Source organism: Copadichromis virginalis, linkage group LG1, assembly GCF_057382275.1.
Source record: "Copadichromis virginalis isolate Kocher_CV1m ecotype Utaka linkage group LG1, C_Virginalis_male_GT1.1, whole genome shotgun sequence".
Classification (NCBI taxonomy): Eukaryota; Metazoa; Chordata; class Actinopteri; order Cichliformes; family Cichlidae; genus Copadichromis; species Copadichromis virginalis.
The window spans coordinates 8232236-8254736 of NC_140618.1; the positions used below are offsets into that span (position 1 = coordinate 8232236).

Genomic DNA, 22501 nt, shown 5'->3' on the forward strand with positions numbered 1-22501 from the left:
TGCAGCTATAACAGCTTCAACTCTTCTAGAAAGCTTTCCACAAGTTTTAGGAGAGTGTTTATGGGAATTTTTGTCCATTCTTCCAGAACCGCATTTGTAAGATCAGACACTGATGTTGGGCAAGAACGCCCGGCTCGTAGTCTTCAATCCGATTCATCCCAGAGGTGTTCTATCGGCACTTCTATCAGCACTCTGTGTCGGCCAGTTAAGTTCTTCCACACCAAACTCGCTCATCCATGTCTTTATGGACCTTGCTTTGTGCACTGGTGTGTAGTCATGTTGGAACAGGAAGGAAATTGTCCAAAATGCCTTGGAATGCTATAGTATCAACAGTTCATTTCACTGGAACTAAGGGGGTGAGCCAAACTCTTTCAAATCAACACCATACAATAATCCCCACTCCACCAAACTTTACATTTTGCACAGTGAAGTCACACAAGTACCGTTCTCCTGCCAACCACCAAACCCAGAGTCATTCTTTGGATTTCCAGATGATTTTCTGTCTAGAGAACAGGTTTCGACTGCTCTAGAGTCCGGTGGTGGCGTGCTTTACATAACTGCACCTGATTTTTTGGTGGTGTGAGGTTTAAACGCAGTTGTTCAGCTACAAAAACCTATTTCATTAAGCTCTCTACACACTGTTCTTGAGCTAATCTGAAGGGCACATGAAGTTTAGAGGTCTGTAGCAAAAGTCCGCTGACCCTGCTACTGTAGTAGTATGGTAAATATTTAGTAGTGAGAAAATTTCACAACTGGACTTGCTGCACAAGTGGCATCCTGTCACAGTACCACACTGAAATTCACTGAACTTCTGTGTGGGTTCTCAATCACCTAGGTCATTTTCGTCTAAGGGACTACCATGGAAAGAAAGTTTTTTGAAAGTTAAAGAAGTGGGTATTCGTCAGGGTTCAGAGGAATTAATGTACAACACAAACACCGAACCAACAGCCATCTACATATCTCAGTTTCAAAACACATAAGCACCAAAGCCTTGTGACCAAAATGATAAAGAATAAAAGTAATATTGTTTATATATAGTTTTTGGTTACTTTATATAAAGTCTATTTTTTTTAAATTTCAGTTTACTATAAAATTTTCCCCAACACGTTTTAGTTCTTAGTTTAGTTTTAGTTAACTGTAATGGCCTCGGATCAGTTTACGAGCTAAGCAGCATGAACCATACACTGTCTGTGGTTTCCTCAAGGGGGTAGCAGGGAGCCACACTGCAATTTAATGATTATGCTGCGCTTCAACCTCAGCACAGCCCTGTCCCATTAACTTTTTGTAGAATTATTTTAAACCTTGCTTAATAATGGTTCATGTTTCATTTTAAAAATTAATAGAACAGGTTGTTTTCTTTAAACTTACTAACCGTCTACCTATTGAGAGACCAATATCCATGTGCAGAAAGATCAATTTCAAGCTTTAAAACTATCCATTTGTAACTTGTGCTTACATTTTCATATATTGTGCCTGCATTTGGCACTTTAAAATCAGTTCAATACCTTCTGAAAATATACCAATTTGGTTCGAGTTTTTAGTTGATCTTATGCGAAGAATCGGAATTAACACATTACAGGTAAAAGAGCTTAATAAAAGTGGTGAACTGAAAAGGGCTGATACTTGTTGCTGTCGCTGGGCGGGCCTAACGCTGTAGTGCGCCATGCTGGGGGTGTCAATTGAAGGCGAGGAAAAAAACCGACTGGGAGTTACCTCAGCGCTTTCCGAGATATGAGATCTGGCCGTTTTCCAGTCGGTGCACTTTTTTATTAAAGAAGAAAACCCCGAAAATCACGGGGCAAAAAAAAAGAAAGAAAGAGACGCACACGCATTTGAAGAGGTCACCCAGAAAAACAGCGTTCAGCGGCTTTCTGCCGGCGGATCAGTCGGAATCTGCGGTGTACGCTCGGAGTCTCTCTCCCCCAACCCCCCCGTGCGCGCGCGCGCGTGTGTGCGTGTGTTTACAAGTGTTTGAACGACTGCCAAAAGAAGAAGGGAGGAAAACGCCAAGGAAGGAGGGATGGTGGACAATTCAAGCAGTAGTAAGGCACAAATGGTGAGTCGGGGTTCTGCTTCTCGCCCTTTTGCACTTTCCTAAACGGCAGCGAGCTGAAAACGCTCCGATTGTTTTTTTAATTTTACGCCATTGGCTCGTTCAACGTTGTAAAATTCAAAGAAAAAAACTTTTTAGGGGTAATCTGACTTTTGGTAGGTTACTTTTATTTATTCATTTGATAGTTTTTCGACAACACTGTAATGACTTTATTCATTTTTCCCTAAAGCGTTGTTGCATATTTTGCATTTGTTGGGAGTATCCTGAAATCGTATCCAGGTTTGAGGTTGTGGCACCTCACTATATAAACGCGGAAAATGTGTTTTGCCAGTTTTTTTTCTTCTCTTTTTTTCACTTTGATGGTTGTTTATCTAGTTTAGTTAAACTAGTAGTTAATCTAGTTTATCGGGATAACTACTTTTATGATTGTAGATACATGAATATCCGTTTAACTTTCTTACTAATACACACCTCTTACTGCGTTGTCGTTTTGACAAATTATTGCAATACTTCCTTAAGAGCTTAGCAAAACTCAGGGTGGGTTACTGCATTTGAATTATTTCCTCTAATCTTAACAGAGATTTTTCTGTGGCTGGTTACTGTAATGTTAACTTTCCAAACTCTTTATGTAGATTAGTCCTTTGTGTAAAAGTTTGATTTGGCTACTTTCTAGTCTAGTATTTTTTTCTGCTTTTATTCATGCTCAGGTTTTAAGAGCTCCAGTTACCAGCGAGATTTTTGTAATTTTTTTTCAATTTCTTTATTTAGCTTAAAATAATTTAAATTTGTTGTTGGGATATTGTAGGTTTAAAAGTACACAAGCGTTTTACTTCTTTAATCTGAGGAAAATCATGTGGGTGAATTATCCAAATTTGTTTGAGTTAATGTTTAAATCGGGCTTCGTTGGCTCCACTGTAGCTTTCAGGAGTAATTAGGTTTCAGTATACAGTAAGTCATCCATGACTCCTCTCTTCCTCTCACAGCCCGGAATGTCTCAGGAGCCTGGTGTGGCCTTTCCTCCAAGCACCTCCGCAGGAGGAATGAAACTCGAAGCAGTGATGGAGCAGCTCCAGCGCCAGCAGCAGGCACGATTAGAAATGGAGCGCAAGGAGAGAAAGATACGAGAAGCCCACATCATGTACGCTCAGCAGGTTGCTGCCCAACAGGCCATCTTAGCAGCTGCCCGGGCTTCTGGAGCCAGCTTCATGGGGAAAGGCCTGCCTGGAGGCATCGCTGGTGGTGGATTGCCTCCCCGGGTGTCCAATCAGAGCAGTGTAGACTCAGACAGAGAGGACGACGAGGACAGAGGTCGGGATTCTGGAGATGAGGACGATGACAATGAGATGATGGAAGGGGATGAGGGCAGCGATGATGATGAGGGAAGCGCCAGTGGTCTGGAGTTCCTCCGCAAGCAAACCCTTGCTTTACAGCAGAATGCCTCGCGAATCCCAGCCCGTCCATTTGGCAGTTACTCTGCATCGGCTCCCCAGAGGGCTGCTTCCCCACCTGTTAGAGTGAAGCAGGAACCTGACGAGGGCCTGTCTCCTGCAGGGGCACACTCTGCTACTTCTCCTAATGGACAAGCTGACTGGGGCTTTGATGACCACTTTAGACAGGTTAGTATCTTGCCAGTTGTTGCCCTTCTTTCCACAGGATTTCCTTTGTAATCCATCTGATCCTATTATGTCCTTTCACAGTTATCTCATTCAAATATGAGTATAAAACTTCAGAATTTAAAATTGTCCATCTTTCCTTAAATATTGCAAATCAAGGCAGAATTTTTTTTTGTTTTGTTTTTTTTATAATTTAAATTGTCACTATAGTTTACTGAGATCCCAATGAGTATGTCCCTATACTGCTTGTCAGTTTTCCATTTAGGGTCTTGTTTGTATTCTAAGTCCAGCCCCCTGCCGTGAGAGACAACTTAATCTTAACTGTGGCTTGAACCGCTCCAGGAGTATCTTTGTGAGTCCCTTCAAATCTCTGCGGAGGTTTGACCGCCGATTGGCTTTTGTGGCAAAAAAAAAAAAAAAACTACTAAGTGACTGCTGGCAGAGGGCCAGGCCAAGGCGCAATGTTTTCACGCTCACTAGTTCTCTCCCCACGCGCTCTCATTTTGTATGCCTCTCTCACTCTGTGTCCCTCTTGGCGCTTTGCTTGGGCTCTGGTTTGGCTCTGATCCAGGTAGTGGAGTCAGGCGAGACATAGCTGCTGTAAGGCTGTGGGTGGTTTGCTGGGTCAGTTGGAGGATTTCGGGTGGGTGGAAAGGTTGGATGTAGTACACAGCAGAAGCAGTCTGTCACACCCCACTCTCGCCTCCCCAAGAGTCAGGGCTCTGTGCCAAGTGTAGGCTACTTTCACTTGAAAGTAAATATTGCCTCAGCACAGTCTTACTGAACTCTGGAATGCCAACTGGGAACCAAGCCGAGCTGCATGTTTTAGCATCATGGCAGGTTAAAGAGAGCGCAGCAGGCTGCGGGTGATATAAAAAGCCTTAGCTGTGCAGTAGTTGGCAGTGTCGCAAATATATATGTGCTCTATCAGTGGGCTGAGGGTGCTGGACTATCATGTGTCGGGATTTTATTACTGTCTATTTAAAGGTAAATGTCTTTGCATGGTGCTTCTCTAGTTCACATTTCCAAATTTAGCTTTAGAGCGTGTACATTTGGTAGTGACACGTAGAAGTGCCACAGCGTGAGATGGTGAGAGAAGCCAGTATATACATGTTGTGGAAGGAGGCACAACGTTCTTTATATTGTTCATTTGCTAAAGTCACCGGCTTCACATGAATCTTCACACTTTATCAAAGGGATGCTGCTGGGACTGTTTAAATGGAGAATAAATGAAACTGTCTTTCTTATGTTCTTCAATATTTATTATTTTAAGTGCTGCTGAAATGTGCAAAACTTGGCAGTAGATGTCATTGGCAGTGTCAACACCAGCAGCCTTATTTTCTTTCGGGTTAATTTCCATGTCATGCCAGCATGAGACACCATTGACTGTCATCAGATGAAGGTAGCCTGTGGGTTTAATGGCCATTGTTCTGGTATCTGGGCTAAGGGGTACATTTCCAAGAAGCTAATAGCTGATTGTTTTCAGATTGGACAATGTCTTCCTCTCTTGCTCTTCCCATGGACCGCTTGTGTGCATCGAGCCATATGCTCGCTCAAATGTGATTGGTCAGTGATACTTTCATTATGAAAGAAAACCAGAAAGCCTGTTTTTTTTCTTATGCCCATTGCCTATAGATTCTGCATAGTCATATACAGAATCTGTACATAGAAACACACTCCTGTTCCTGTTCTTATCAGGATAATTTTACCCTTACAGACACTCTCATTGATTCTACTCTGAATGAAACCAGGTATGTGTGCAATTAGTCAACTAGATCAATTTTTTAAAAAGTTGGTAAAAACTGTTTTTACTTCATTAATATACAAAGGCAGTTAACTGTTGGGTCTGAGATTTCATCCCCTGGAGGTGACAATGGAAATTTGTAAGCAAGCAAAGTTAAAATAACACAGTTGAACGGCCCCGCAAACAGTTGCACTTCTCGTGCAGTTATTTTAGAAAACTAATCGTTATATGTAGACTTTGTCAACATCAACTCTGGACAAGCATGTGAAGTTTTTTTATTTTTATTTTTATTTTTTTTAAAAGCTACTGGTATAGCAAAACTAGCATTAGCCACTCTCGGCAAACTACGCTGTTACACATGGGGCTAAGTCAGCAGCATTTAAAATGTTTTAGCAGCTTCAAAAGTCTTTTAAATACTAGAGTATTTCTACGAAAGACCTTTAACGTCTATTCTTAAAAATTGTGTTTTTTCCAATTTTCAAAGGTTTTCTTAGTGTTTTTGATTTTAGACTTGCCAATTTGTAAAACTTTCTACTCGCATTTCATTAACAAATTAGTCACTAGGAGAATCTTTGCTTAATTTGCAAGCTAATCTGCTAAGATAAGCAGGTATGAGCTTGTTTCAGAATATGCCTCTGGCATCAAGTGCTGCATTAATCTGAACAGTTAGAAGTGTTCATTAGATTCTATATTTTATTAAATTAAATTAAACGACTATTTCTGGACGTGACTAACAGGCATATCAAAGTTTGATTGTCATGTGACAAATCAAACATGTGACAAATGATGACTATATAGTTTCTGTTTCTGAATATATGTATAAAATTGGGCTTTCCTGCATTGTGTGGGATGTGTTTTAGTTCCAGATGTCAAGGTGTCAGAATGAGTGGATGAGTATTATTTGCAGGGATGAGCAGGCTTTGTCTCGGCGTTGTTAGAGCTGAAGATCATAGCAGCAAAGTTGTTGCTGACCAGTGTCCTATCTGTGGCCTGGTGTCTTTTATTATAGAGTGAAGGCTGAGCCAGGGGGTTGGGGGAGGCATTATGGGACGAGAATTGGTCTGGCCTTTTTTTTTTTTTTTTTTTTTTGTTTCCTCCCTTTTATCTTTCCTGTCATTATGTCAGCTCTGCAGTATTTAATGACGGCTCATCTCTTCAGGCAGTTTCAGGTTGCACCGCTGTAGGGGGAGGGGGGGCAGTAGAGGCAGAACAGTTTTTTTTCTTTCCTTTTTCTTTCTTTCTTTTTTTTTTTTTTGATGTCATTGTCTTCTAGAGGCCAGAGACAAGCCTGGCGGATGCCGCAAATACCAACCCGCTATAATAATGGGGGGAGCACATTTATTATGTTCTAAAAGCAGTGACAGAGGAAAGATGAGACGACAGCTAAAGAGCCAGTTGGATGGAAGACCATTTACATTAACATTTAAATTTCATGTAAACGGTCAGATTGGACCAAGGCTTTTATCCAAAGAACTCTTTGTATGATATCTGCCATGCTTCTTGAATCATAGCAAACCACATTCAGAGAGAGACTCTGGATTTCATTCAGCACATGACATATTAATGACATATGAATAAAATAATAATACTCATGTGCTAGTTCACCAACAGTTTACTGAAATAAAAGTGTTGATTGTAATGATCTCTAAACAATAGGTAGAGTGTGTCAGATATGATGATGAACAATCAGTGTATATATGTAACATATAGATATGAAGGGTTATTTGTTTTAGTTTTTTTTGACCGCACACAAATGTTGATGGACTATACAGGTCAGACTGAGTGGACAGACATGGTAGCCAGTGTTTTCTTGTCAGTGATGTATGTATGGTGACCTCAGCCCCATCCTAAACAGCAGAGTAAATAATTGTCAAACAAGGAGATGGACAAAGGCGTCGCGTGGTGAGAGAGCTGGACCGGATAACCGACCGGCCCCAGCGCTCTGGCCTTTGGACAGAGGCTACATGACCTCTGTAATCCAGCCCCCACCCGCCCCACCTCTCCTGTCACAAACACACACATATCCAATGTCCTCCTCTTCTTGCCATAATCAGTCTGTGACTAATTGTTTTAATTGTGCCTGCAGATTGTGTACTATGTCCAACTCTATTGGCAGCGATATTGCTTTGGTTGGATTAGCTGGATGTTTAACATGTTGGGTGTTGTGTCTGTAGAAGCAGTAGCCTTGTTTTAGGTTTAAGAGTTTACCAGTTTACGTCCAGATTTTATTTGAGGTTTTGAGTTTTATGTATGTGACCTATGTCGTTGTAGACTATTGAGAGCAAAACGGTTTGGTTCAATCTTCCTTGTGTCACATAAACTAATGGCGATGAATATTAGCACAGGACATTTAGATTATAGTTTTGCATGGTAATACATTTGCATGCAGTTGATTTACATGGTACCTGAGTAATTACCCTTTGCAGCCTGATTAGATTTGTAATTTTATTTGCTTAGACTGGATGACCTTTTGTTATGGAGATGCTGAAAACCTACTTGCCTTAGCATTTCAGGCTTAAGTAAGTCAGTGCAACAAATGAGGCCCAGTCAGAACAGAAAAAAGGCAGAATAGGTGTTCGAGTTGGATGAAGGATGCGTAACACAGGGAAGTGGTAGAGATGCACTGATTGATTACCTGATGACTGGAGTTGGGTGTTTTATTTAAGTTGATCTGCCATGGCTGGCTTGTCAGCCATAATTGAACAATCATTTTATCTGACGTTCTCATAATGATAACAGTGTAGCCAGTAATGTCACTGCTGCCTTTATGGACGTCTATTCAGAAGATCACTGGTTCAGTTCTAGTCGGAGACAAAAATCCTATTTGGGTTTGTGTCAGAAAGGGAATCTGGCATGAAGGTAGAGGTAGAGCAGATTATCAACCAATTACAAGGTTGGTGGTTTAATCCTTGGCTGCTTCAGTCTGCATGCCAAAGTATCCCTGGGGAAGATACTGAACCCCACGTTGCTCTCCCATGCATTCATTGGCGTGTGGCATAGAAAAATGTGTATGAATGGGTGAATTAAGCATTTGCGATAGAGCACTACACCACAGAGTGCTACAGTAGAGTAGAAACACACTATATAAGAACAAGTCCACTTACCAAATCTTCTGTCCTTTATATATTGCAGCAATTTCAGTAAAAGTGATGATCATGCCACAGATGGATTTAATGACCAACTCAGTTATGCCAAGATTGTTTACATAAGGTATGCAGTTGTGGAGAAGACGTAAAACTACACCTAGAAGGGATTAAAGAAAATATGCAGCCAACCGGACCAACTTGAATCTGATGTCTGGCCAATGGTTATGAATAAGCCCTGGCATCGCTATCACTCTTAAGCCCTCTTTTTGCTATTTACTACTTCTGTTGAGGCAGCGCTGTTGCATAATTTAGCTGTCGCCCCAGCAACATCAGCCAGGAAGTGGGGAGCTACACAGCTGCAGCAAGGAGATCAATAAGGATTGTGAATGAGCTTTAAGAGGTTTGAGTGTTTGCCTGAATTTTCCCCTCATTTATGATAGATGAGCAGGACATTGTATTTAGCAAACTGACTTTTAGTTAGAATTTTGACAGGTTTGCGGAGACTTTACCAGCAGGTTGCTGTTTTTGTTGGGCGCATACAGCTGTTTCTCCGTGTCTTATGTTGAAGTGGGAGAAAGGAGGCCTCACTGCCATATATGCCAGTCTGACCTTGTTTGTGCTTTCTCAGTGTTATGTTGTTTTCCCATATGCCATAACTGTCAGTGGGTTTTAAAAGTACTGTGTATTATTTTGTTTACTGGAATTCCTGTTATGTTGATTTTATGAGGCTGGAATTGCTGTCTGACCTCTGCTTCCACAAACTGCCTGCAAATGGAGGTCATTCAGATGAGACATAATGAGGAAGGCTGAGTTCCTTTAAAACATGCTGCAGTGCTTGTTCAGAAGAAGAAGCTGCACGGTAATGCGTGAGAACTGCATCATTTCTGCCATGCTGTTGAGCCACACAAGGAATTGAAAGCCTCAACCCTGACCGTTCACTTATTGGTGTAAGTCCTAACAACTGCTTGCATTTTCAATTAATTAATAATTGAAAAACGCTGAAAAAATCCTCTTTGACAGCCCAATAGGCATTTCTAAATTTCGTACTTGTCATTTAGCACAGTGTAGGTGGGATATGTTCGTTTGGTTCTTTTTTTAATCTTGCATATGTGTAGCACTTTTGCAAGTAAAAATTCTATCTACTTCTTTTTGTTTGTGGCAAAGTAAATTCCACAGTTTCTTTGTTACACGCTTTACTGATTTGCACTCGAATCAAAGTCCTTCTAGATGCCACTCAGCATCTTTAGTTCCTTTTGGGCAGTCATTTTGGGATTACAGTCAGTTGCGGATTATCTCAACTGGCTGTAATTTCAGTTTCACACTGACAACCAAACTGCATGTATATGCAGTTTATCTGCCAGATTTGATAACATGCTTAAAAGGTTTGGTGCCTAAAACCTAAAATAAGGTTTGAAAAGCATTTCTTTTTCCCCACTGGAGCTTATGCTTTTATTATGATCTATACTTCTGTGGAGTCCTACAGATTTCAGTTTAGATTTTGTGTGTCTGTGTGTTTCTCTAATATCGATGGTCAAGTATATTTCTTGTTCAGTCTTTCTTCTGAGCACAATTCTTTTTAAAAACCTTTTCAGCTTTTTTGTCATGTAGATAATGACTGCTTTGGACATTAAAACGATTTTACCTAATTTCTAAATCTGCCACATTGATTTCAGATTAGACTGGCTAAAAAGGTCATATTTCAGCTGTGTTTTTAGCGCATTAGTGTGAGTCCCTTTCTTTCTATATGTCTTCATGTCATACATAAAATCAGCCACAGCAGCATAATAATGAATGTGAATCTTAAACTGTTTACTGTTTAAGTTCCCATAAACATGTTCGGGTTTGTTCCTCAAGCACTTAACTCTTAAAACTCATTTCCCACACTTTGTTTGGGGATCTTTAAACAGATCTTTTATAACACAGTGAGGTTGTCTTATATCCGTGGTTCAGTGCTGAGTGAACTTTGGTTTACCTCATTAAGGCCAGATGTAAGCTGGCTGGATTGGATGGAGATGTCTGGGCTTTTAGCCTTGTGTTTCCATCTTTAATGTCTGATTGATGCTGCTCTTAATGTAGCTTAATGTTGGTCACTGGCTATGGCTCCACTCGAATTTGTGTCAGGATGGAAACAAATAAAGGTGACGCATAATTGTGTTTTGCACCCCCATTTGCTAGTCGAAATATTGTAGAAGTAACATCAGAACATCTAACTTCATTTCATCTGCCCGTTGTCTTAAATTGATACATGAGGAAATCAAAAGAATAAAAAGCACATTATCTAAAAATTATTAGAATTAATTCACTTAATAATCTCAGTGCTGTAGTGCAACTGTTTGCTCAAACTTTAAGCAATAAAATACATTATTCTCTTTTTTTCTGATAAAAGCAGCCAGCTTATCAAACATCTAGTTGAGAATGTTTTCTCATTCGAATCTCTGAATCAGTGTGTAAAGTGTAATTGCCCTGGTTATAAAACAAGCCTCATTTTGTGCAGAGCTCCTCTTAACAGTTAAGTGCAAAAGACCCCCCCCCCCATCTGAAATAGAGGTATTGAATTTAGTAGGGAGATGAAGGGGGAGGGAAAGGGGGAGGAGATGCTATGGAACTAGAAGAGGGTTTAGTGGTCTGGCTCAGCACACTAAACTGCCCCACCCAGAGGAAACATTCCAGACAGAATTAAAGAGTTAACTCTTCAAACAGTGAACATTCCCACTGGGGGCTCCCATTGAGGGGGTTTGATGGGGGTGGGTGCATGCCCATGTTGTAATCGTGCCTCTGATTGGTGATCTTTCTATTCATTTTGCTCAGTGTCACAGGGGCTGTAAAAGAAAGAAAGCCAAAGGCCCTGAATGGGAGGAGCTGGATGGGAGGACACAGTAGTCCAGGCAGAGACAGTTTTTTATTTGTCTGAGTCCCAAAGGGCACATCTGCTGCTGACAGGCAGGAGGAAGCTTCTCATAGTGAAACCAGTCACCTCTGTCACAGTGTGGCTTGGTTAAACGCAGCACTAACTACCAGTCTTGAGTCTGCCATCCACGCTCAAAACTATAACACTTATAGTTAATCTTATAGTAGTGTTTCACATGCTGGGCACAGCAGGCATTTGCCTGTAAAAAGTTACATTTTAAAAAATGTCTTTGCACATTCAGAAGATAAAAATGTTATCATTTATCTTTTGAGGGGATACTCCCACTGGGTTTAAATCTGGGACTCTCCACCATTTGACCCTTAGAACTGAAGAAGCTTCTCGGATGAGAGGTGAAACATCTTCAAGCAACTTAAAGAAGTCCAGACGCTTTTCTTTCCAAGCTCCTTAGACTACGGTGACCTGGATGACTGAGAACCTTCACAGACATGTTGTCATTTATTATCATTTTTGAAGTTTAAATAATAGTTTGAGTTATTACAGATACGAGCCATGGTATCAGTGGCAACAGCTGTAATAGGTGGTTGTGTGTAAGAGTGCTTTACATCCATTTATGGACTATTGAAGCTTGTATATGTTTTCCTGTTTTCACTGTGATTTAGATCAAACTACACCGGCTTACACATAAGTCAGATATTAATCTAATACTTTATTTGAGCCTAGCAGATAAGAAGGGATGGAAAAAAAGATTATTGTATAGTAATGGTCGTGTATACAGTATACCTGTTTACCGGACATGATGTCTTGTTACATCAATTTCAAACAGGGAGACATCTGTAGTGATGTGCAGCACATAAATACATTCAGATAGAGGAGACAATACTGCCATTCTTAGACTGTAAAGTGCCATAAATAGTGTCTAATGAAGAAAAAAAACAAAGCTTGAAAGAGAGCTACAATGTCTGCCTTCTTTCTCACCTCTAATCAGCTGGCCCCTCGTGGCCTGAATGTCAGTTTGTCAGGGTTGGAAAGTTACAGATAATAGGCGACACAGTCAGTGAAGTTGACTTTGGAAAAGTGTGGGCGTGAAGAGATTTCCAGTGCCACCTGACAGGCACTCAGACAGTTTGATGGATTGCTTCTGCAACATCATGCAAATGACATTTAAAAAGACCCATCTTGTCTGGCAGTGATGGCCACAGTTTTCCTTTCTGTTTAATTGAATTGAATAACAAAAATTGTCTCATTTAAATGCAGATTGCGCATATCCGTTGGGGTTATTACACTCTTAAATTGACCCTGGAGGATTGACTTTCTTGCTTCTAATGGAACTGGAGTTACTGATGTATGCTGTAATTTGATCGGTTTGTAGTAAAACCACAAGCCCCCACCCTTCGCACACCATCTCTGGTTCTTTTTGTTTTTTACAAGCACTTCTACTGAACATATCTCAACACCTGCTCTTTAATGACGGCAAACATAGAAAGAGGAATAGCCAATAGAGCAGGGCGATATGGCCAAAAATATTTATCACGATATATATTTGAAAATTTGCGATAACGATATAACCGACGATATAATTGATGCGAGACAAAATACAACTCCACAACATTACTAGCGCAAAAAGACAACCTTCCATTTATTTTCACTTAAACAAGAAGCTGGTTTTTATGTACATTAAAGCTTTATAAAAATATAACAGTGCAAATGCAAATTCCTTGCTGAAAGTTTAACCAAAAGGCATTTCCAGTAGAAATGGGCTGACATATCCTGAGCATAACCATGTATAATATCCACTGAAGTTAAAAAGAGGTGCTTTGCAACATTAAACTGCAGTGTGCAGTATGCATTTTTCGGACCATAAGGTGCACGGGATTATAAGGCACATTAAGCGAAACAAAGCAGTCAGATAAATCAAACTTTATTAAACTCATTCTTCTTGCTTCCTCCACTTCTGTACCATTGATTCATTAATGTTGAATTCTCTGGCAGCTGCTCTATTCCCATGTTGCTGCAGTATATTAATGACTAACCTCGTATTGTGGATGGATTATCTCAGTTGTTCTCCTGACTGAAGTTTGGTCCGTTTACAGCATCCTGCCATGCGATTGCATTTGTCTCTAACCATGAAGAACCTTCACGTTAACTTTTATAAGTGGAAAAGTGTTAGTGTTCGTCCTCCAGCTTCACTGTTTATGTTATGCTAACATAGCTGTGTCGCTAGCGATCACGTAGCACATCATTATATACCAGCTAGCCCAACTTCAGTAACCCTACAAACGTCACTGCTGTTTAGTTTCCCGTCTTCATTTATGTTGGAAGTGATAGCAGAGCTGTACGTTTGATTTTTTTCAGAAATCTCTCAGTCAGAACATGCAATATCATGCTTAGGTAACTAGCGAAACTAGCGAGCTAACTTCCGCTAGCTTCCTGCTAACTTCTAACTCCGTTAAATGTAATAACTTTTGTTTTCATGGATGCCTGGAAGTTAAACTTCATAGTTACACCTGGTAAAGCAGCAATGCTGATCGTTTTATTAAAGATGAAAGAATTTAGACAGTTCTTAACTCTAAGTGATGCTGCAGTGTTGTTTGACCTGAAGCATACGGAGTTTAGGACCCAGATTACTCCCAGATTTAAGAGCATCTTAGTCCGACAAATATGACAATAACAACGGCCGCTTGCATGTTCTGCAAAAAAATGTGCTTTGTTGTCTATCTGATGGACAAACACCAAACCAGTTCCACATCACGGAAGTTGCACCATTTTTACAAACCAATTCTGGTTCATCTGTTTCACTCAACAATCGGCCATGTGCGTATGAAAACAAAGGCACTGCGCACGCGCGTTTTACTCCCATTCTATCGCGATATTTCATTTTCCTATCGTTGCCTAACATTATACCGGTATTACCGTGAACGGTATAATATGGCCCAGCCCTAATAGCCAAATTAAAACGGAGAGACACCCGGCCTCAACTTTGGCAGCTGGGGGGAAACAGAGGCAAGGTCATATGACACCTTGGAGAGAAGTCTCCTTAAGTTTTATATAGGTTGGCACCATATAACAGTATGTACAGTGCACGTGTGAATCTGTTACTGTTAACACTCGTGCAGTGACTCTTGGCACACTATGTGAGGTCATGTTGTCCCCGTGATGTGTATGCTCTTATTTGTCTATCTTGATTTCATAAAATTAATTACATTTTAATGAATGATGTGCTTTATGTGACATGTAAAAACAAAACAATGTTATAGCTGCTTTTTTGCTAGCACAAAGTCTGTAAAGCAACTCACATCTAACCAGTGTTAGTTTAGTAGCTCTCACATTAGCTTTCCCCCACTGTCCGCCATTTTCCTAAGGTGGTTTCTCCGTCACTGGCAGCTAATTACCATTGGTTCTTAATAATTAAGGGAGCTATACCACAAGGAGTCATTAAGCAGTGACTCTGGTAAGTCAAACTGGTGGGTGGAATTTGTTGGAGCACCAGCATGTTCGAATAAAAGAGAACGTGAAGTGATATTTTTGTCGTATAGATATTTTGTCCCATCCTTTTTACATATCTTTGAATCTTGATGTGAATACTTTGCATTGAGACGTATAAACAAATGTTAGTCTTTTTGCAAGAGATGCAAAAAGAATAAAATAAGCATGTAATGAAAACATTGTCTGCCTCGATTGTGTCCTCGCTCAGGGTGAACCTTTTTCAAGGGTGCTGTCAGGGAGTTCTATGAGGAGCTCTATTCTCAAATGAGCTCAGTCAGACAAATTGAAATAGTGTTTGTGAGAAAATTACTTGGAATTATTTGAATTGGAAATTGGCTTTAGTCGTTTTTCATTGTCTAGTGGCTCTTTTTTTTTTACATCATTCTTTGAATAAGGAAGCTAAATGGCAGATTTTTTTTTTCTTCTGTGTGTTCGCAATAGCGGATGGAAATGCACAGAAATGCTTAAATGATTTTCACATCCATACACTTTCTTAACTAACTTCGTTGAAGGTTTTAGTGTTGTAGTCCAGATTGGATTATGGGATTATTATCTTGATACTGATAACCTAAAAATATCCCAGCCCTGCCAAAATCACCAACAGCAGGTGTTTCAGAAACATAATGCAATTAAGGTATAGACCTTGTCATGGGAGGAACATAAAGCAGCGTGACATTTATGAGGCTGTCTGTGTTGTAGCCACAACATCCTCCAAATGGTAAATTGCAGATGGAGTCAAAAGATATGGTCTCTTTTTTGCACCTTGTAGAAAGGCAGAGGCTGTGATGAGGTGAAGGGTGAGAGTTGTCTATTGTTTTTGGCTTTCTTGGCTGTCTCGTGCTACTGGTTTGGCTCAGCTCCAGGCTAGAGTCAGGGGGCTAAAAGTGCTAACTGGACCACTGTGTCAAGGCACTTGGGTAAACATTGCAGCTGACTGGGACCTGGCACAAAGCCACGCAGAGTAGAACAAGTTGAAAGAGGTGCAAAAGGGTTTCCTTTCACTGTTGCCTCTCTGCTTTTCAGTCTCCATTCCACTGGCTGCCAAAATCCCATGTAGTTTATAATAGCTTGTGGCCAGATTGTTTTTCAGCCAAGTCTTCAAACACAAGCTTAGTATAATCATGTACTTGTGAGAGGGAGAAAGGAGCAAAAAAAAAAAAAAAAAACCAGACTCCCATACGCTCAGAAAATGCAATGTGTTCAGACTCCGCCATCCAACATTTACATTCTATGTTCAGGGATTTACATGCCCCAAGTTTCACAGTTCCTGAATCACAATCACCACAAGAAGTGAGCTTTAAGTGGAGTGTCTGTAAAAAAGCCACAGGCTAACCACTGGGTAAATCCTAAATGTTGTAAAGGTTTATGGAAAGTTTCATATTAAAGAAAAAAGAAGCTTGTTTTTTATTATTTACATGAGTTTTGGATATATTATTTGATAGTATCTTGTAGGGCTGTGCGATAGGACCAAAATCTCATATCCCGATATAAGAATTCTATCGTCCCGATAACGATATAAATCACAAAAATGTGACATTTTCTGTAAATTCTGTGAATCTCGGGCAGCTCGTCTTGCGGGAAGTGTTTCCAGCTGCGCGTCATGTACCCTGAGTCGAGTGTTTTAACCGATGCATGAAACGATACATTTTTAGACATAAGTTGTAACGGCCGCCGTTTTCTTTGTGAGTATTTATTACACGGCGTGCTGCGGGGAAAAGCCTGTTCTAACGTTTGAGTCTAAGGTTTATTTTTTAGCACCTGGCGGCTCTTTTTAAATTCTCATCCGTAAATAATCTGCTCTTTCACGTGATTCAGTTTATTTTGAAAAGTCTCAACAGGATCTTGAGCTTTATTGTGAAAGGTTAATGTGGAACATAAGCAAGCGGACACGCGATGCTGTTACCGTCGTTGTTGCTAACGACAACGCATAAAAACATGCGCTTGTCCATCTGTAGTGTGGTTATATTAAATATAAGAGAAAGAGAGAACTTTAAGAAATGAATATAGCCACTACAGTGACCATCAAAACGATGAAAAAATATTGCCGTAAAGAGTTTATTTTGTAAACATGTAACAAACGATAGTGGAAAATGAAACGATAGACGTTTTTATATCGTCATCCGATATATATCGTTATATCGAACAGCCCTAGTATCTTGTACAAAACTAAATAATCAAAAAAGAAACTGATAGTATATTTTAAGAAGCGTAATGAAACTTCAAGCTTTCATTATTGTAGAGATTGTAGATTAATGTCAGCAGCATATATATTGTTAGATTCACCAATGAATTGCTTATACTGAATTATATCAGTTGCCAAAAAACCCACCAGGCTCTGACCTGCAGTCGATCTGGTTAATAGACAATCGCTCTGTGAATGGAACTATGGACCACATCAACTTAAGTCGATAATTTCAAAAGCCACGGTAGTAAATGATTAAAGAGTAGCACAGAAAATTAGAATTAGTAACAGCAGGGGCTTCACTGCACCCACATTATTATAAGAAATACGTGTAGTGGCTTTAAGAAACACAAGAAAACTACACCTCCATTGTTCAGTTTCTTCTCAGCCTGTAATGTATGGAGATTTTCTGTTGAGTTCAATTATTAGTCAAAATATAATGTATACTGCTGTCAGTGCCCAGGCATTGATCTTTTCCGAAGAAGCTCTTTTTCTAAAAAAGACAAGCATAAACATGGGACTTTTTTCAATAATGTTTGTCACAGATTTGGGAGTCCCCCCCCAACCCCCAGTGGAGCCAGCCTAATTAGCCAGCCATCTGGTCAAACAAAGACAACTCAGTTTTTTCCTGCCCTAAATAAATGTGATTAGAAAACCTAAAGAGGCCCTGTGCTTTCAGTAAAATAAGGATGTGTGGAGGCAGACGTTCATAAATTCCAAAAGGATTAAAATATGAAGTGAAATGTAATATTTGCAGACAGTAATTTAAGTTTCTCATTTAGAATTTGGAAATAAGCTGTTGTGAATGCATACTTTAAGTGGGTGCGCATAGATAGAAAATGAAAGTGCAACAATGATGTTTGTGAAAGTTTAGCATGCTTTTCTTTTTCATATATTTGAGGCACTGGCAAAATGTTAATTGATTTCAATATAAAAACTGCACTGTTTTTTTTTTTTTTGGTTTTTTTTAAATTTATGTATTTATTTATCATGTCTTTCAAGCTGTATTTAATCTGCAGTTATGTATACTTTAAGCTGAACACCACTGTAGTAAGTGACCAAATATTTTCCAAAGTGTCTCGAGCTTTTGGTGTTGAGGTTGAAGCTGCGAGGAGGTGGGGGTTTTCTGTTTTTAAATCGGTCAATATTAGTCATCTTTAGGTATAAATATAAATATAATAATTAATATTTAAATACTTATATATTATTTAAGTTCAATTCAGTTTTGTTTGTATCATGCCAGATCACAAGAACAGTTGCCTCAAGGCGATTATCATTACTCCCCATCCATTTGAGAGATGAAGCTACTGCTGTCTAAATGTAGAGCAAGGTTTCAGTTCTTCATCTATAGATTGCCTACCTTGGTGTGGGCAGGTGGTCCTGCAGAAGGCAGTGGGAGGGGAAACGCATAGTTTACAAAACACACAGTTTTTAAGCCGTGTAAACTCTCTATTTGCACATGTTTGCCTAAATACATTTACATCTATTTTTAGTATAAAAAGCAAATAAAAAATTTGGCTCAGATTTAAATATTTAGATAGACTAAGCACAATACTTGCATGCCAAATTTCCCTTTATACCAGCCTGTGCAGAAAAAAAAATGAACTTGCACAGGACCTTTTATAAACTCAGTTTTGTAAGATATGTACAGTGCTGTGAAAAAGTATTTGCCCCTTTCCTTATTTCTTAGTCTTTAGCATATTTGTCGAATTGAAATTTTCAGATCATAAAAAAATTGTAATATTAGACAGAGATGATACACATTATGTAGTAGGACAGCGATCTGAAACACACTAGCAAGCGCACCCCTGAATGGCTAAAATTAAGCTTTTCGAGTGACCTATGTCCAGGCTCACATCAGATTAAGATGCTTTGTCCCGATCTCAAATAGGTTGTTCATGCTCGAAAATCTTCTAATATGGATTAATTAAAACAATTCTGCAAACAAGAATTGGCTAAAACTCCTCCACAGTGATGTGAAAAACACACTGCAAATTATTGCAGTTGCTTGATTGCGATGTTGGCTGTCATGGACGGCACAACCAATTACTGTGTTAGGGAAGTTTAGTTCTAGGTGTATTTTTTCACACATGGCCTTAATAAATGAAATTCTCAAATAAAACAGCTTTTTTCAGGTTATCTGTATCTAGTATTAAAAATGTGTTTAATGATTAGAAACATGCAAGTGTAACAAATGTGCAAAAAACTAAAAGAAAATAAATCAGGAAGGTAGCAAATACTTTTTCATTGCTCTATATATTCTGGTACAACTAAAAACAAACCAACAACAACAACAACAAAATTATGTAGGTCCCCTGATGCTGCCCAAACTGCTCTGACCTGTGAAGGTACAGACTCTGTCTAGAGGTGTCCTTTGGTATCAGACATGATGACAGTCAGAGATCCTTTTAGCCCTAAATTGGGAATTGGAGCCTCCATGGATTGAACTTGTTTTTTCAAGAGATCAAGACACCAAGTCAACACCTCTTTGTGATATTCCTTAGTCCATTCCTGAACACAAATGTGAATGGGTGCATTATCCTGCTCAAAGTAGCCAGTGCGGTTAGAGAATAACATGTTCATGTTCAAGCGGTGTATGTCTACCATTACTCCATTATCCTGTTCTAATGCCAACATGTCTATTGCGGGTACTTTTAAGTGGTGGACAGGAGATTGCGATGCAAGCTTTTTTACAGTGTTTTGAAGCTCTTCGCTAGTATTAAGGTTTTCATCCATGTGATCTTCTGTGGGAGTGGGCCACAAAGACCACCCATTTCACTCCATGTTTTAAGAGGCCTAGTGTGCTGATGATGGAATCAGTTGTTGTCATTCATTTACTTGCCACTTTTGGTAGCTGCTAATTATTGCAGACAGGTAACAACATCTGTCTTTTTGGAGATGCTCTAACTGGTTGTCAGTCCATTGCCACCCTGAGATCCATGCACTTATTCATTTCCCTGCTGCCAAACCATCAACTTCAAGAACTGATTATTAACTTGACATTGACAGTTGTCTTAATGTTATGGCTCATCAATGCATATGCTAAATGTATGTGGAAGCAGGTGTGGCTAAATGCAAGTTAAGCTGTTTGATCCCGATGGCCTGCCAATGACTTACATAGATGCTCGTCTGCTTTGGGTGTGTCTTCGTGTGATTTGTTGAATAAGAAATAGTTTCAAGTGCTTTGTAGAACCATTATGGTTATAAGTTCAAGCCATTTCCACTATATCTTAATGTATAAATGGTGACTGAGTAATGACAAGTAAGAATCTGGTTGATCAAGAAGTGTGAACAACATTATTCTATAGGTATTTGCAGTATTCTGCAAAGCACAATTGATCCCAATGAACAACCACGATATGGCATTTCTGGAAGAGTATGTTTTGTTACAAAGATAGCTTTCTCATTATTAAACTGTCAACAGACACTTTGATTTTTTTTTAGTTTTGATTTGGTAGTTTCCACAGTTACTGTGAGTTTTAGTGTTTGTTCGTTTCAAGGTTTTGGTCGTTTCAGCTATTCTCTGCACCCAGTAAAGATGTAGCATATTGACGGGCTGTGGAGATGAGCTCCAGATGCGTGACGATTGCAACATCTCGGCCCCGATCCCCAGGGGGTGCTGGCCTGTCAGCGGTGGAATGCCCCTGCACACTTAACGCTAGCTGAGAGGAAACAGATCCCTTTGGTTCGGAAGAGAGCGATCACATCCTATCGATTAGACTCTACATAAAGCTGTGAATTGGGCTTATGGTTTTAACATTTGATAGTGCAAATTCAGAGAGGCAGTCATAACATTAGCGTCTCAGATAGCGCGCCTACCCCCAGCCCGTATCTGCCCCACTGTTATAAGCCTGACAAAGAAGTAATTTACCCATCTGACTGCAGGCATTGCGACCTTTGTCATTTCACATGTAATTAAATGTGACGTGAAGGTTTTTTACTTGATTGTGAATATATCAAGTTCCTGCCACTGTCAGTATAATGAAAATGTCTATAAAGGCCTATCAGGTGTGTGTGATGTCTCCAGCTGCCATTAACGTGGGGGTGAAGTGGATGCTTGCTCTTTGAAAGATGTGAGATATGCAAGGTATTTTTAACCAAAGCTTTTAACCTAGAAGTAGTAGCTAATAGCTCCTTTAGCCTCAATGCAGTGCTATGGCTTCTCGCTTAAAGAGTCGCCAGTGACACGTGGAGTCAAAATATACATTTATTATCCAGCCATTAGCTTTCAAGCTCTTCGAGAATCTTCATACTCTTGTGTCATTGTCATATAATCTAATATCTATCAAGTATGATAGAGGAAGCAAAGGGGATAGGCACCAAGGGGCCAATGTTTTACCTTAAAGTTAAGTTTTAATTATAAACACTATGGTAAGGAGTTAAAGTATGAAGTACTGTATGTGATTGACTAAAATGTTTGCCTGTGAAAGGGTCTTTGAACCAATGAGTGTGAACTTCTGGCCACACCACCCTACAAACGTTGCATTTGTGTGAGGCAGCGAGAGGGGCCAGCTATGTGATGGGGGATGGGGCCTCTGCCTGTGGAATGTGGTGTCTTGGTGAAAGGGCTGGAGCTGAACAAATGCAGTTTATTTGGCAAACCAGACCTGCTGGTCACCAACAGACATGTTTACCCAAGGACTAAATAGGGAGATTCACCTCTCTCCTCATGTCTATCTTTTTTGGTTCGAGTGCAGCCACTTTCTCACACTCTCTGGCTTTAAAATTGTACAAATGCATCGATCCATCTGGACGTTTGTTTTTCCCATCTGTGTGCCTGACTACCTGTCTATCTTTGTCTTTCTATCCATTACCTTTCACCCCCCACACCTTTCTTTTTCTCTGTTTCTCTTTTTCAGCTTTGTAATTGGAGTGATTAATGGAGGGAGGGGTGGTCTTGCCTGAAGGCCTGTTTTTCAGTGGCTTATTCAAAGGTGCAGCACCGCTGAGGCCAGGGCAGGTAGCAACACGTTCTGCCCCTGGACGTTTAGCCCCTTGTCCCCGCCACTTTGTCTGTTCCCTTAAAAGCCAGAAATCTCTCAAACATGACTGGACACTCAGAGGCAGGCACGCCCCTGGGTCCTGTTCTCTGCTGCCGGTCTGCTCTCATGTGATTTGTGACCTTTTTTATGCTCCATAATAATTCTTAATGAGAGCACAGAGTAAGGAGTGGATCTGGCCGTAAGCAAGAATTTTACCATATGTTCCCGAGTGGCAGTGAGATTTACTTACATCTTGTCGCACATGGGATCACGATTAGCCCTTTGTTGGCGGTGGTGTATGACCAGCTCACCATGAGATTATTTTCAGTAATTAGGAGATAAAGGACGCCATCCACTCAGCTCAACTTCCCATGCACCCACCACTCGCCCTCCACCCCCTCCTGATAGACAGTGCCCCAATAAATGATTCCTGGAGTCCTACAGAGGGATCAAGACCCCAATTATTTGATTAGGATTAGAGATGTCTGC

The 22501-nt window shown here is 40.1% G+C and overlaps 1 protein-coding gene across 1 annotated transcript in view; it reads left to right on the plus strand.

The window, feature by feature from the left end:
• The first annotated feature begins 1450 nt into the window (after nucleotides 1-1450).
• Nucleotides 1451-22501, plus strand: part of LOC146718274 (AT-rich interactive domain-containing protein 3B) — a 57512-nt gene continuing 36461 nt past the window's right edge. The window contains exons 1-2 of the mRNA XM_085443280.1: nucleotides 1451-2056; nucleotides 3037-3669. Coding sequence (XP_085299406.1) covers nucleotides 2021-2056; nucleotides 3037-3669 — 669 coding nt within the window. The 5' untranslated portion in view covers nucleotides 1451-2020. The remainder of the gene's footprint in view (nucleotides 2057-3036; nucleotides 3670-22501) is intronic.